We start from the raw sequence: 17,896 nt of genomic DNA, 5'->3' as shown, positions 1-17,896 counted from the left end.
TAATATGGTTAGATATTGGAACCGATTGATGGATATGGACAATGGTAGACTTTGTAAAAAGGTGTTCCTATGGGACAACGAACTATCTACGAACAATTGGTCATCTAGTGTAAGAACAATAATGTCTTTAGTTGGTATGGATGATAACTTTCAACAAGTGCTAAAATATGATGTTTATAGCGTCAGAAACAATCTTATGGATATATATGCAACAAAATGGCATACAATTTAATTAAATTCAATTCAAATCTTTATTGCCATACAACTACATATTTATAGTATGTGACACAACTCAACAAAATGAAAATAAAAATAACAACAAGATCATTAATATACACAATAACAGTAAATATTTTAAGAGTCCCCTGTCCTCAGATCAAAAGACTGTTTTAAAAAGGATCCTAGCTTATTTACCTGAATGTGTGAAATTGGGTTGAGTGTATATGTTATTTTATCTATGTCATTTAAATTTATAAAGTGGATATTCTCATTTATCAAAAAATCAAAATAAATATTTTTTTATTATTATGGTTTCTATTACAATATCAAAATAAGAAATGAATTACATCTTCAATTTGTTTACAGTTTTTGCATAATCTTTCTTCTCTTGGTATTTTTAGGTATCTTCCCTTTTGTATTAATAAATTATGGTCACTTACCATACAAACATATCTAACTTTCCGAAACTACGTACATATAGAACTTTTAAATCTACATATTCAACAGAAACATATGTTAAACAAAATTTAAAACTTAGAGAAAGATCAGTAATGGCCCAGTTTAGATGCGGCATTCTTCCTCTAAGATTAGAAACAGGACGTTTTGTAGGTGAGCCAGAATACCAACGGTAATGTAGAATGTGCGACTCCGGACAGGTTGGAAATGAACTACACTTTCTATTGAATGCCAATTTTAAAATGGACTACGTAATCAATTATTCTCTGGACTTAGTGAAACCGTATTGAATTTAAATAACAGTGAAAATTTAAATTCATTATTGTCAGGATATCCTCGAAAAACAGCTCGATACTTAGAACAGTTATTAACAAAACACAGACAACACTTATATTTAAATAATTAACATGTATAAAAAATTCCTGCTTTCAATCTGAATTAATACTTTAGTATATATTTGAAGTGACTTATAGGTCCATTGGGCCGGGTGTAATTTAATTGAAATATTTCAATATTGTACATATTTTGTTATACACAATGTCACTATAATAAACATATTTGTATTGTATTGTATAACGCTATACATATCTAGTGGAATGATAGTGTATTCAAATTTATTTAACCCCTCCATATTTTGTATATACAGTCCGAATTCATGAGCCTTTTATTCAGTTTTTTTTAATGCTGTGTAAGATATTTGTTTTTCGTTAATTATTTTGTACATAAATTGGGACGTGAGTTTTCTCGTTTTAAATGTATAGCATTGTCACTTGGTCCATTTGAAGACTTGTTTAATTGACAATCATGTCAAATCTTGTTAATTATACAGACTGAGATATACAGGAAAACACCAGACAAAAACACATTGCTTAAAACGAAACTTGGACAATATGCGCTCCCATGTAAACACACAACAACAAAAACAAAAACAAAACTTTCGAACTCCGATAAAATTGAAAACGGAATGTTCTCAACCAAATGGAAGTGACACCAAGCATTGCAGTCATAAAACGTTCATGTCAATTTTGTGTACTCATACTCAAAAATCAACAATTAAAAGTTTTGATTGCATGTTTCGAGCAAAGTTTCTGTAGTCCAAACATAGAGCGGTATGTTATGACTTTAACTGCAGGTGTTCCGAAAAATTAAGTGCGGCAAGTGTCACTTGCGAGATGTAATTTTTGAGTCAATCGCTAAAACTTGCAGAACGTTAAATGATAACATAAGCATATCTTAGTTTGTTTGGTTCTATAAATGTCAACGTACTCGAGATGGCGGTCATAACATCTATATATTGATGGCTCTTACCTATGGCCGACATATCGTATTTGTTGTGAAAGCATTGGCCACAAGTTAGCACAGCAGACGAAACATACACCAGAACGCAGATATTTTTTAACACATTATTTATTTTGTCATAGATAAACTCATCATAGATACCAGGACTAAATTATATACGCCAGACGTGCGTTTCGTTTACAAAAGACTCATCAGTGACGCTTGAATCCAAAAAAGTTAAAAAGGCCAAATAAAGTACGAAGTTGAACAGCATTGAGGACCAAAATTCCTAAAAGTTTTGCCAAATCCACCTAAGGTAATTTATGCCTGAGTTAGAAAAGCCTTAGTATTTCAAAAATCCAAATTTTGTAAATAGTTAATTTATAAATATAACCATATCAATGATAATTCATGTCAGCACAAACAGTTCTGACTACTGGGCTGGTGATACCCTCGGGGAAATACATCTCCACCAGCAGTTGTATCGACCAAGTGGTTGTAAATAAACTCATCATAGATACCAGGACTAAATTTTGTATATACGCCAGACGCGGGTTTCGTCTACAAGATTCCATCGTACGGTGTTGAAAGCGATGAAAGTTATTGCGAATAATTTATTATTTATTTTCAATTTTGGTAAAATAACTCAGACATGTTATTATGTTTGTCGAGTCAGTGGTCAATTCTATAAATGATGATTGAAGGACATGGGATCAGTAATTGTTACGAAAACAAGGTTCTATTTCATCAGAATTATCGCCACAGTCATCCTTTCCGACACAGTTCCCATAATCGCAGTAACGTTGTCTCCAATCACAATACCTAGCTGTCATAAAGAGAAAGCATTGTCAGTTGCGACAGAACAATATTGTGGTCATTAACCAAAATAAATTTGTAGCAAAGATTTTAAAGCTCAAACTGGATTACATATAAGCACATATATTCACAATTTTGCAATAAAAAAAACTTTAGGACAGTATCGTTATGGAAATCTGTTGATTTATTGTCAAAACATATAACAGATAGTCGTTTTACGAGAAATATGTTTAGCTAGAGAATTTAGAAAAAGTAGTGAACTTGAAAACATCAATCAACTTAATACACTAGTTGATCATCAACGTTTAAGACTCCACTGCTTCTTCTAAATTATATAGATCATAATATTATCATTTTACCAGCAGTCTAAATGTTTCTACTAAAGTTACTAATATAAATTTACACAATATTTATTACATTACATTTCTATGGAAAAAAATCTCCGACTTTATATAAAAACAGTCCTTTAATATCACGTGATCAAGATACTTATATAATTTATTGTTAGTTACTACTTTTCAACTTAAAAGAAACAAAAAGTCCGTTTCGTTGCGATACTATGATTAAATTAGGGTAAAGTTTAGTTTAAAATTATAAATCCAATTATTCAGGTCAATTTTCATGAACGTTTTGCTGCTTTCTTGACAAATTATATCATGCGTCTGCATTGTGGGAAACTAGGTCTTCAAAATTCAGAATATACCAACTAATTAGCAGTCAATATCTTGAAGCTTATTAAAAAAATCATATTTTCTATGTAATGCTTGTTCATTGATAATAATTCTTTTTCAGTTATTTCTTGGTTCTCAAAAAACGAAACAGGTCAAATACTACTTGTATTTAATTGCTTTATAAAGGCAACAGTAGTATACCGCTGTTCGAAATTCATAAATCGATTGAGAAAAAAACAAATCCGGGTTACAAACTAAAACTGAGGGAAACACATCAAATATAAGAGGAGAACTACGACACAACAGAAACACAACATTAAAATGTAACATTCACAGAAACGAACCATGATATAACAATGGCCATTTCTCTGACTTGGAACATGACATTTTAAGAAAAAATGGTGGGTTGAACCTGGTGTTGTGACTTACAATTATATATAATTAGATTTAAATATTCACTTTGACACTACATAATCTCTGTAATGTTATTTAATGTAAAATATATATAATTGGATTTAAATATTCACTAAAGGGGATTAAATGTTTGAAATGTCATGATCAACTCTTAAATGACTTATAAAACAGTTAATTTTCTAAGTTTAGGTATCAAGTTTTGGAATTTTATAAATAAAAAAAATCAAGAGAACAATATGACAAGAAAAACAGACTTTTAGTTCAAACTAGAGTGCAACTACTTAAATTGAATTTGGAAGTGCTTACCTCGTGTACATATATTTTGCTTTACATTTTTTAATATCAATATCAAATTGAAATGATCAGTAGCCATGTTACTTCGAGAAGTCGTTGCTTTTAATGCTTGAATACCTATACATGTATTCTATGTTTAGCAGTTGCGTCAAGAGGGTATATTTTTGCTGACAATAACAGGGTTGTGTCAGCTCCTAGGCATTGCAACAGGATATCCATACATGCATATTAGTGTCTAGTATTGATGAAAATGATGAATGAACAGCAAAAATGTCATACTATATGATTCAGAAAGAAGACATAAGAACTTATACCCAAATGGTGATTATTTCCCTTTCCCCAAAAGTTTCTCAGACAAATGAATTATGTTGAATTAAAAAAAAAATGGAGTTATTAGAACTTTTTGTAGTTTTCCAAGAAGGTCTATGGCAATGATTGTGGCATGAGTTAACATTCCGGCAAAATTGGGCTCTGGTCTTTTACATGACAACTATAATGTATTAACTCTTAACTATATTCATATAGGAGTACTGTAAATGTACCAGACACATCCATAACATTTCAACTTTTCCATAGCATATCAGTTTATGACATTCGTAGATACTGCTCATTAGGGATTTGAATATTTCGAGTCTTTACATATTAGTTCTTTGATTATATTTCCATTCGTTGCCTTCGGCTGTTTTCTGCTCTTTTTTGTATCTTTGGACTATTTCCCATTTATATGTATAATTTTTTTTCACGTTTATGATTCTAACTGAGTTTGCATGCATATGAAATGTAAAAGTTTCAAAATCCCCTCAATTTAAAATTCCTATTATCTCCTGTATACTGATGCAACAGACAAATAGCAGAATACAAAATCAAACTTACACAATTATTTTTAGTAACTGTGAGTAGTTATCAAAGGTACCCGGATTATAATTCAGTACGCAGACTCGCGTTTCGTCTACATGTGAGAACTTTTAGATCTGTGCTAAATGGTTGTTGTTGTGAGGATGTATATGTAAACTGCCTCGTCCACACTTTGTTTTATCGTTATGTTTATTTCTATGTGTATCGTTATGTGTATTTCTATGTGTATAATTAGTTATCAAAAGTACCAGGATTATAATTTTATACGCCAGACGCGCGTTTCGTCTACATAAGACTCATCAGTGACGCTCAAATCAAAATAGTTAAACAGCCAAACAAATACAAAGTTGAAGAGCATTGAGGACCCGAAATTCCAAAAAATTGTGCCAAATACGGCTAAGGTAATCTAATCCTGGGGTATAAATCAGATGAGTGAAGACTTTCTCAAATGCATTTTATAGTTTGTTTTTGTTGTGACTGTTACAACGCTATTCATGTCTAGAGGAAGGATAGCGTTTTCAAATTAATTTAACCCCTCCATATTTTTATGTGCAGTCCAAATTCGTGAGCTTTTTATTCAGTACGTTTTTTATGCTGTGTAACATATTTGTTTTTCGTTCATTATTTTCCACATAAATTGTGTCGTTAGTTTTCTCGTTTTTAATGTATAGTATTGCCATTTGGTCTCTTTTGAAGACTTGCTTCATTGGCAATTACGTCAAATCTTCTTTTTTTTATACAGACCGAAAAACAGGAAAATACCAGACAAAAAATACACAAAACAACGCTAAAAAAACGGAACCGTGCAAAATATGTGCTACCATGTAAAAAAAAAAACCAACCCAACAAAACTTCTGAACTCCAAGGAAAATTTAAAACGGAAGGAGTCTGAACTCATATTTGGAAATAAAAAGGTTGGATTTCATGGTTCGAGCATGATGTTTGTGAGCGGTGTGTTATGACTTCAATCGCAGGTGCTCTGAAAGATTAAGTGCAACCAGTTCCACTTGTAACATGTATTATTTTAGCCATTCGTTAAAACTTGCAACTATGCAACACTTCTTATACGTGCAGAACGTTAAATGATTAAATAAGTAATCGTGGCTGAGGTTATCTGGTACCTGTAAATGTTAACTTACTCGAAATAGCGGTCATAAAATATATACATTGATGACTCTTAACTATTTCTGACACATTGTACTTTTTATAGTATGTGTCTTTTCTCCTAGAAGTATTGTACACAAGCCAATCAGATGAAACATACACTGGGAAGTGAATATTAACAAACAACTATATAAATATTACGTTATGTAGAACATATTCTAATATAGATTATATCGTGTTGTGTTGAAACGTGATACAAATTATGTGAATTTATTATCATTCTTTAATTTCAAATATTTGTTGAATAACTGAAAGAGATTAAAAAAGATTGTAAATTCAATGAAAAATTCTATAAATGACAATTAAAGAACAAGAAATCAGTAATTGTTACGAAAACACGGTTCTTTTTCATCAGAATTATCGCCGCAGTCATCTCTTCCGTTACAAAACTGATGGATGTAAACACAGTTTCCATTATCACAGGAACGTTGTCTCCAACCACAATACGAGGCTGTAATTAAGAGAAAGCATTCTTAGTTGCTACAGAACAATATTGGGGTCATCAATTAAAATCAATCTGTAGCAAAGAATTTAAAGATCTAACTGGATTACATTTACGTGCCTATATTCACAACTTTGAAATACGCCTTACACAACACACTTTGAGCAGACGTTTACAAAAATGTCATGATAACATATCCGAATCCAAAATCATATCTAAAAAATGCATTTGATAATATCAATCAACAAAACAATAAAAATACAGCCATAATAGGCAGTATTTATTCTTCAGATAGAACAGATATTTAACGAAGTTGAAGAAGACCTCTTCAACTATATATGGTGGGAATATTATTGCCAACGTGTTTTTGAAAATTTTAAGTAACGCCAATATATACTAGAGGAACATTCAACTTCATATTTCGAAAATAAACTGAAAACGCCATGGTTTAGAAATAGGACAACACGGAAAGACTGAGCAACACGAACCCCAATAAAATGGTTATGATAACAGGTGCTCCGGAAGGGTAAGCAGATCCTGCTCCACATTTGTACTAATAGTATTGCCCATGCTAGTACAAACCTAGTAATAAGTCTTTGTCGGTAAAGTACTTTCCAGAAAAGGATTCATCAGAAACAGTTATAACCCAAGAACTTCTTATCTATAACTTATTATCATTTTTCTATTCTATTTACCCATATTGCCTCAAAATAAAGTACCATAATATCATTTTTTTTTGCTTGTTTAAAAATGGTCTAAATAAAAATCTCGTTAACATTAAACGGTCTCTTATATAACTAGATTGTGATATCAAAAATATGAGCGGATAACTACTTTTCTTTAAAACAAATACAAAATTATCACACTTTATGAAAATGAAATATGTAATACATATAAAATTGACACAATATTTTACTCGAGAAAAATTGCAATAACAGAAATCATCCTGGATAAAGTGTACTGTAAATATCACCATTATTACGTTTGTTAAACTACCATGGCTATGACCAGCCAGAAAATATTTATTGATATTAATATACAGATATGCCAAAAACTGATGCAAATTGTAATCGAACTTTTGTTTACTTTTCGAATCTTTAAGTGTAGATGTGTCCCGTTTGGAAATATTTTAACAATATCAAAGAATGGAAAAGACATAACATGAAAGTATCTGAAAAAAATCTGTTGATTTATTGTCAAAATAGAAAACAGATGGTCGTTTTAACAGAAATAGTTTAGAAATGTAGTGAATTAGAAAACGGTTAATCAACTTAAACAACTCGTCGATTATCGTTTACGAACCCACTGCTTCTTATAAATTATCTAAAACTTACACTATCATTATACCAGCAGGCTATACAAGCTATTTATATTAATGTAAATAATATCTTTTTCACATTAAAATTTTTGAATAAAGATTTCAGACTTAATAGAACAGGAATACTTCCATAATACATAGATGCCCGACACGCACAATATTGTTTATATATTCAGTGAACGTAAAATTGGGGTCAAACTTCCAAATTTGTAATGTAATTAGAAATATCATATAATAAAGAACATGTGTACTGAGTTTAAAGTTGATTACACTCCAAATTCACCAGAAATTATGTTGACCAAAAATTTAACCTGAAGCGGGACAGACTGATACACGAACGAACGAACGGACGGGCGGACCGATAGATGGTCGAACATACGAATGCATATATCGAAAAATATAATGCACCAAAGTGGAGTATAAAACAGCCCCGTTGTATCACGTAATTAAGCTATCAATAAAGTTTACTGTTGGTTATAACGTTACAAATTTTTGCTTGTAAATCATCAAGTAAAACCATGGGTCTAAATTGGGAAAATGACCCGACATCAATATAAATCCCTTCCGAAGAAAGATTTTTTTGTTTGTAAATTCACATGTGCGAAACTAGGTCTCAAAGATTAAGGCTATACTAACTTTTACAGAGATTAAAGGTCTCATCCGATCCGTCATTACAATCTGGTTTCCCATCACAAAGATGAAGATATGAAAAACATTGTAAATCATCAGCACATTTTAAGTCAGCACTTCCATGTGTACATGTGTGATCTGAAAAAATTAAAAGAACAAACTGATTATAATTCTCCTTTTGTAATCCACTCAATGGCTGGAGTTTCTGGTCTTAAAAGAATATAAAAGGATCTAGTGGAGATTTGTGGTTGCAAACACTTTGTTAAATTTTAGACATTAACGATGTTTTTGTTTTATTTGTAGGGAGCTAAATATTGGCCTCATATTTCACCGTTATTAGCATAAGTTGAAACAATTCAAAATAATTTTCTACTGTTAAACGCCATGTCATTCTGCTTGAGTATTTTAGGAACATATCTATAAGTTATAGATAATGCATATTTTAAGGTTTTTCTTGTCGTAGAACACACAGAAGGATGTCAGGATTGATCAATTTGAGTACTTCTGACACCCGAGGTGTGTTCCACGACAAGAAAAACCTTAAAATATGCATTATCTGATTTATATACCGTAAAAAAAAAAAAAAATTTCATAAAGATTTGCAAAGTATAGTATCCTATTTTACCGACAACACTAAAGTGGGATATTCCTTTTTAATGCGTTCAGGTTTTAATACACCCTACGGCTCATTTAGAATGTGAAATAAAACTCACTAATTAATCTAGATATAAACCTTTTAAAAGTTATTATCCATACACAATAAAAGTATTACTGCAATTGCATGTAGTAAGACACAAATGTATTGTAACCATCCGATAACGGTGTATTACAAATACAGGACACATTGTAAGTAATTTATTGTACCACTTAGTTTATTGAAAAGGGGGAGGGGGTATCTTTTTTTTCTATTTGTAATGTCATTTCTTTTGCGGAAAAGTGGTTATTTTTTTTTTAACAATTTCAATTGAATCGAATGAAAAATTCAGAAAGATTGTCTTTTGAATAGCAGTACATTTTATAAACAGATTATCGGGATATAATTATATACCCTACGCACCCGACCCTTTTTCTGAGTTACGTTAATGTTATTTAATAGAATATAAGATTATCTTATTATTTGATCATTTGATAGAGTAAAAGGTATACATAAATTTAAAAAAGTTAAGAACTGACACGAAGACGAATATAAATACATGTAGGTCACAGTATGATTTCCTATTCAGCGTGTATCGTCGTGAACATGTATGAAGTATTTGCCACTGGACGTTAAGCAAGCAACCAAAAAGCAATCAACCTATTTCGTGTGACTCAATAAGATTTTCAAAATATTACACACAAATATGTTAAATCATGCTTTTTATTTTTGAAAGTCTACATAAAAATTCATCTCACATATATGATAATGTTTCTTTATTGTAGCGATAAATTACCAAGTCTTCACGTTATTTGTTTCTAAAATTAAAATGCGGACAATGACGGTTTCTTTTACACCTATCATCGATTGAACTTTAAAAAATAATTTTCAAAATCGGCAACAAAAAACAATCGGACGAACAAAATTTTGAAGTAAATTAAAGATTGCATTTGAATCAAGGAAAATAATGACCTGACACAGGTAATTATTTTATGCCTTGAAGCATATTTCATTGAAACATGGTATCGTCCGGGTTGATTCTGAAAAAGAATGAACTGTCGTTCTGAAAGAAAATAACTCCATATAGGTATATAACTATTGATATATATCAGACCACAAAAAATATTATCCTGTGTATAAAACAATCAGCAACCAATTATAAGTTTGCCTAGGAAACTGTTTTTCATTTATAGAATTCCCCAAGAATTGACTAATCGGCTTTGCCTTTGATTAACGTTTTTGTATCATTTTAATCGTTTTGAGTTCTAGAAATAACAACATGTTGTTTAACAATTAAATTGGAGCAGAATTTGTCTTCCGGAGCACATGAGATTACTCCAAGTTTTGGAGGAATTAGTGCTGATTTTTTTTTGTGTTTAGTTTTGTATTTCGTGTTTTGTGTACTTTTGTTCGTCTGTTTTTTTTAAAAACTTTTTGAGCCATGGTGTGGTCAAATTATTTTCGACTAATGAGTTAAAATGTCCCTCTGGTATGTGCTGACTCTTTTTTAAAATTAGGATTTAGGCCTCCGTCAAATATTGAGACAAACGTTGTTGAATTTAAACATACTATTGTATATATATATTTTGTTTTATATAGTTTTACTTGTGATTATAGTTGATTTTTGGTTTTAACGTGGAGTTCAAAATGTCAGTTTGACATGTTTTAATCTGTCGTTGAATTCAACACACAATAATCATGTCAACAAGTGATAAGTATCTTACTTCGACAAATATTCTCTTGGTCATCCGATCCATCACGACAATGAACTTTTTTTCCATCACATTGTTCCCAAATATCTATACATTGAACCTGATCTGCACAATGCACCTTAGTACCTGAACAGGGACGCCCTGTTAAATAAACAACTATTTGTGATGTTTTCTTGCAAATGCTGTGTGCTAAATGAAACTTTAAATACAAGCAAAGTTCGTATAGTAGCTGATAATTAATAAAAAGTGGGTTTCATTAGATTAGATTAAATTCTTGAAATTTTAAATTTCATTAAAACAAACTTTCATTGGATATTTTTGAAACGCGTTTATCATTTTCATATTACTTACAAGTAACAGTAGACATTTAGCGTAAGTGAACAATTAATGTATCAGTTACAATTAAAATAGCTACTGTACAATAAATTTAAAGTTTAATTGTATTCATCTATATATCTACAAATCAAATATCATATGCACCTGCAGTAACTAATTTTCTAATTAACTAAGACCAATTTCAATTCTGTGTAGTTATTTTCTGTATAGATAATACGATTGAAAATAAAAAGAGGTAAAGAGACAGCAACCAGTTTACATGAATATTGCCTTATTTTATATTAATTTGGAGAGCTATTATCTTATACTTTTTGTGATATATCTATATATCTAAAGATGAATCGAACTGCAAATGATATAATCATGGAATATGTCAAATAGGTTGTCCAGTTTTGTTATAGAAACAATAAAGCAGCATTATCTATCACAGCCATTTTGGTCGATTTGACTAAAATTCTCATATTTAGTTGATAACATACCAAAACGTATATCCAAATCAACAAAAGTAAAAAAAATCACAGTGCATGGATTCGATTATACATTTTGAGTTCAACTTTGAATAAAAATAAATACCGACCACGTGCAATTAAATATTTATAGGTCCATCTGATTTTATACTGTAGATTAAAATATGCTGATCATTGTGTAGATCAAATCAGTAAACCTTATTTCACTTTTGACGTTGACATTCTTTTTCTTTCGCTAATAGCTAAATACACGCTTAACTTTTTCTCTAACCAAAGGGTTAGATTGAAGATCATTTGAATACGGATTCGATGGGGTCAAATTAATTACTTGAAAGCACATAATTTATCATCGATGTTTTTTTTATTCTTATTCAACTAAAATTTAACATAATTGGCTGCTCGAAGCGAATCATTAATTTACTATGCCACTTTCGTAAATGATTAAAAAAAAACACATATTTTTATACATCGTTTCTAATGGCCCTTTTTTGAACTGACTTCATATGTGTTATTTTTACCTTTACATGTAGCCTCGCTCTCATCTGACCCATCATTACATGATATGTACTCATTACATAATGCAGGCTTCCATATGCATTGGCGACCATCAGCACATTTAACATCTCCTTCACGACACTGATAATCTGATAAAGGAAGCCTTTTATTACAAAACATGCATAAAAGTTGTTTCTATCTAATTATTATTTTGCCCTATTTCTTGTTTACCCTGACATGCCAATATTAATTTCGTGAAATCTACACATTCGTAGAGAAATATGAAATGATATAACATATGTTTTTTTTTTTTTTTTTTGTGTTCTATCATAGAATTCTTAAAGTAAGACAATTTTTTGCAATATTGTATGAACCAGGTATTACTAGTTGCAATACGACATATTTTATGATAGTGGCTAAACAAAAGACAAGCATACATGACGATCATTTAAGGATATGTATGCTTAAAACAAAGTCAAATCCCCTTATAAAAAATCACAAGTTATCTATGCATAAGTATTATGTTTTGCCGCACCTGTACAGAAATCTTCTCGTTCATCTGATCCGTCTGGACACTGACTTGACCCATCGCACAGATGATGCTCAAATACGCATTCACTATTGTCCTCACAATGCACTTGTTTAGTCTTATAAAGTATTCCACATGAAGTACCTGAAAACAGATAAAATATGTGTGTTTTCACGGGGATAAAAATAAATGATCAATTGAGAATTAAAATTGGAAAAGTGTCAAAGAAGCAACAACCAATCAAAATTCATACCAATATAAAAATCAGCATACGCCCCCTTTTATGGCATGACAACAGTATCGTAATTATATTCCTTTTCAACAAATCTAGTGTAAGCTTTTGTTTCATTATTATCTTTTGAGATAATGGCCGATATCTGTGTGCTCTGCATAGAATATTACCATGATAAAGATAAGATGTGAAACATTTGAAGGTATAAAATGTCTGCATGTTGAAATATGTTTTCGAATTATGTGTTTGTAAATAAAATTTGATAAATGTTTTGACTTGTTTGTGATATCGCAAAACCTGGTTTAATTGTCAGATATAGACTGATTTCTCGTGTTATACTTATATACATTGCTACATACACGAGCGATTCGAAAAAGACTGGATATATTAGGACTATAAGATGGTGAAAGGGAAACGTCACCATTCTAGAATTGATGACACACAATAGAAAATAAGAATCATCTGCTTTATCTTCTTTCTTTCTTCTTTTTTTTTTTTATCAGAAATGAAGTGTAGTAAAAACTGAAGAAGATTTATCGTATCAAAGCAGGTTTAACTGTTACAGTTATTTTGTTAACGTTTGTTGCATCTAAAAAATGACGTAAACGATTTTCGATATATATATATTCGCATTCAGGTTTTCAATGTCCATTTAATTAGATGTAGGAACTGTTTTTTCCTATTAAGATATGAGGTAAAGTAGGACATAGGGTAGTAAAACTTATCAATATAAGCATGAAATTATCAAATACTTGCAAAAAATATTCGAAACCTAAGAAGCAATCAATTCGACAATTTTCAAAGGCCTTCTTTGAACATTTTTCTACCATGGTATAAAGGGCATTCCAGTATGAAGTTCCTTGGAGCTCGATGCTATTGTTATTTTACATTTTACTTAAGTCCATCATCAGTTGAAACAATACTATAGCGTTATTAACTGGCTGTTTCTGTATTGGCACTGGTATATATTCAAGGTTTGCTGTACAATGCTGTATTGGCCTCGAGACAAGTAGAGTCGAGGGCCAATACAGCTGACCGATAATCTATACCAGTGCCAATACAGAAACAGCCAGTTCATAACACTTTTATTAAATGCTGATAAGAATATTAAAAACTGTAACCAATACAGGGTCAATACGGCTTTTCCTCCGCCTTTTTCTGTATTGGCCCTGTTTATCTTAAACAAACTGTGATCAATACAGGGCCAATACGGCTTTTTCCCGCTTTTTTGTATTGGCCCTGTTCGAAGAGCAATATTAAACCTTAATTTATAATGACAGTGAAACGTTTTCAGTATTGCACATACTGATTTATCTGTATTGTTGCTTATTAGCTCTTATCATTTAATAGTAAGTAGTATTAACGAAAGAAAACCAAAACAACCATACACGTTAAACTAAGTATAAATTACAATAGTACGCACTACCAATATAATCACTAACCTAACTGGGATTCTACTGTTCCAAATAGAAACAAAATAACAGCCGCTTTGATTATGATCATCTTCTCCATGTTGCAAGTTGTAAGCTTTAAAAAGATAGATGAATGTTATGTGTATAACGAATAAGTACACGCAAGCCTTGAATATATATATACAAATAAACTAGAATAGCTTCTCATGACTATTTACATACTATTTTGGGTAAATGTGACGATTATCTAGAACAAAAACGTGAGTTATTTTCTTTCTTGGTGTTCATAAAGTATCACCCAATTATGTTTTATATAGATATGTCTGTTTGAAATATCAAATTAAGAAAAAAAGAAAAGATAATAAAAAATATCAAAAAGGTTATATACGAACATTAACCTAATATTAATCACACTTACCTCAATTTGAAAGCAAGCAACCTGTCTGATAAGATTCTACGTCTGTTCAATAAGATATACATGTAACGTCAAAATTAAATATCAAACCTCGGTGGTTATACGGTCAAATAGATAATTACAAATTCAATTATAAAAATTCAGTTCTCACAAAATCAAACCATGCGTTTCAAATGTCAAGCAGTGATAATTCGAATTGTACATTATTCTCAGTTTAAATTGTCAATTTTTCTCTGTTTAATGTAGACTAATTATATACATGTATTTTAATGATGTAAATGTTCATTATTGTACTACTACATGTACAAGTGACAAGTTATAATCTTAATATTCAGTGTTGGGTGGTAGAATCGGCAACAATTATAAATGATGCTTTTTTATAATAAAGTAGTATGATTGTCAATAATTCAACTCTCTTCTAGAGACCAAATATCGTACAATATAAACCTGCAACTGTTTTCGTTTTATAATACCGATGTAGAATTCATTAGTAGCCTGTATCTTGATGTTTATTTGAAAATTTGCATATTTGCTCTTCCTTTCTCATTGTGTCTCTTCTTTTCAATCATTATACATACATGTGTAGAATTATTTCTCGGTTCTAATAATAGAAATGACACATGCCATATACGACAGAATCGCTATAATGATAAGTAATGTTAACTATATATAATTGAATTAAAATATTCACTTTGACAAATGACAAATACAAAGTTTTTACTCCTAATTATATTCATATAAGAGTTTTGAAAATTACCCGAACATATCCATAAAATTTGAAGTTTTCCATAGCATATTCCTTTATGACATTCGTACATACTGCTCTTCAGGGTTTTGAATATTTCAAGATAATGAATATTAGTTCTTTTGTTATAGACCCATTCATGGCCTTCGGCTGTTTTCTGCTCTTTGTTCAGTTTGTTGTATCTTTGAAATTTACTCATTTATATGTATAATTGTATTTACGTTGATGATCTAACTGTGTTTTCTTGTATATGAAATGAACAAATATTTAAAAAATCGCATCAATTCAAAATTTCAATTATCTCCTATATACTGATGCAACAGACAAATAGTAATACACAAAATCAAACTTAAATTATTTTTAGTAATTGTGAGTACTCTCAGATCTGTGCTAAATGGTTGGGGATGCATATGTAAACTGCCTCGTACACTCTTTGTTATTGTTATCCTTATTTATATTTGTGAACAACTGATGAGTGAAGCCTCTCTTAATAGATTTTTATAGTTTGTTATTCTGCTAACTGTTACAACGCTATACATATCTAGGGGAAGGACAGTGTCTTTATTTTGTTTAACCCCTCCATATTTTGTATATGCAGTACGAATTCATGATCCTTTTATTCAGTAGTTTTTTTGTGTGCTGTGTAACTTATTTGTATTTCGTTTATTATTTTGTACATACATTGGGACGTAGGTTTCTAGTTTTAAATGTATATCATTTTCACTTGGTCCATTTGAAGACTTGTTTAATTGGCAATCATGTCAAATCTTGTTTATTATACAGATTGAGAAATACTTGAAAATACACGAAAAAAATACACGACACAATGCTAAAAACGAAACCTTGGACAATATGCGCATCCCTGTAAGCACACAACAACAAAAATAAAAACAAAACTTCCGAACTCCGAGGAAAATTGAAAACGGAATGTTCTCAACCAAATGGGAGTGACACCAATCCTTGCAGTCATAAAACGTTCATGTCAATTTTTTGTACTCATACTCGAAAATCAACAAATAAAAAGGTTTGATTTCATGTTTCGAGGAAGATTTCTGTGCTCCAAACACTGAGCGGTATGGTATGACTTTAACTGCAGGTGCTCGAAAAGATTAGGTGGGGCAATTATCACTTGCGATATGTATTATTTGAGCCATTCGTTAAAACTTTTAACTATGCAGAACGTTAAAAAAAGAGGGACGAAAGATACCAAAGGGACAGTCAAACTCATAAATCTAAAACAAACTGACAACGCCATGGCTAAAAATAAAAAAGACAAACAGTTAAATGATTACATAATCATAATTAGTTCTATAAATGATGATTTAAGGACACGAAATCAGTAATTGTTACTAAAACAAGATTCTTTTTCATCAGAATAATCGCCACAGTCATCCTTTCCGTCACAGAACTCAGTAATGTAAATACAGTTCCCATTATCGCAGTAACGCTGTCTGAATCCACATTCCCTGGCTGTAATAAAGAACAAAACATCAATAGTAAACAACAATTCTGTCATTACCCACAATAGTTTTGTATACAAAGATTTTAAATATCAAATTGTGTTAAATCACATGTTTTTGAATTTCATTTTTATAAAACTGATTGAATCAATGCATGCATATATACTAAACTAAGTCCTGTTGAATGTCTTTTACAAATCTATAACATAATATTAAAAAAAATAATATGTCATTCAATGATTGTTGATAGTTAGCTAAGTAACTTTCGAGTTGCCAAAGATTTACGGAAATGCGATATTAATGAACAATTTACACAAAGCACATGGAGCTTAATGTGACGAATATGTGAACATGATTTATATGTATCAGATGGAAGGAAATGGGTGGGAAAGATACACATGATCAATTAGAATGAGAACAAACATAATTGGTCAACTAGGCATATTTGAAATAAGTTTTTCTAAAAATAAAATTGTGATACGTCCATGACGTAAAAACGTTATAACATAAGAGTTTGTTTTTGTTAATCTATTTTTCTGAGGTTTGTGTGAGGGAAGCATTCACCCTTGTAATCTTAAATCTTAGCCACCAACATCCTCGCTACAAAAAGTCTCCAGAATAATATTTAGGTTTTATTGAATAGAATTATTTGATAAGCATATAAGACAAAATATGCAGAGAACTTATATATCAAAGTAAAGAAAATGTATACAAAAATTAATCATTGACTCAATGAAACCGCCACAATCTACAAACTTCTACCAGCACCACTATCATGTTACCGGAACACTGATGTAATAAACTACTCATTCTAAGAAAATATGTTTACATATTGTGTTTTCTCACATTGAGCGTTTGTGGAAAAAACTGAGACTTTATTATTATAAAACTGTAATATCAGT

General features: G+C 30.7%; 1 protein-coding gene across 1 annotated transcript; it reads right to left on the bottom strand.

The window, feature by feature from the left end:
- Positions 1-6,452: 6,452 nt before the first annotated feature.
- Positions 6,453-14,918, bottom strand: LOC139527961 (very low-density lipoprotein receptor-like). The gene is made up of 7 exons (XM_071323702.1): positions 14,793-14,918; positions 14,405-14,489; positions 12,737-12,874; positions 12,225-12,350; positions 10,916-11,044; positions 8,564-8,695; positions 6,453-6,618 (listed from the first exon to the last, which is right to left on the bottom strand). The coding sequence occupies exons 2-7, from the start codon at positions 14,472-14,474 to the stop codon at positions 6,485-6,487; spliced, it is 729 nt and encodes a 242-aa protein (XP_071179803.1). The 5' UTR covers positions 14,475-14,489; positions 14,793-14,918; the 3' UTR covers positions 6,453-6,484.
- Positions 14,919-17,896: the final 2,978 nt, after the last annotated feature.

The sequence above is a fragment of the Mytilus edulis genome, chromosome 6 (genome assembly GCF_963676685.1).
Source record: "Mytilus edulis chromosome 6, xbMytEdul2.2, whole genome shotgun sequence".
In the NCBI taxonomy this organism is placed as follows: domain Eukaryota; kingdom Metazoa; phylum Mollusca; class Bivalvia; order Mytilida; family Mytilidae; genus Mytilus; species Mytilus edulis.
This window is presented reverse-complemented; position numbering and strand designations above follow the sequence as displayed.

Coding starts and splice junctions, on each gene's coding strand:
- LOC139527961 (XM_071323702.1), bottom strand. CDS start 14,474: ATGGAGAAGATGATCATAATCAAAGCGGCTGTTATTTTGTTTCTATTT. Junction 12,875..14,404: donor AACAGTAGAATCCCAGTTAG/GTTAGTGATTAT, acceptor ATCTGTTTTCAG/GTACTTCATGTGGAATACTT. Junction 6,619..8,563: donor GACCTTTAATCTCTGTAAAA/GTTAGTATAGCC, acceptor TCTTAATTACAG/CCTCGTATTGTGGTTGGAGA.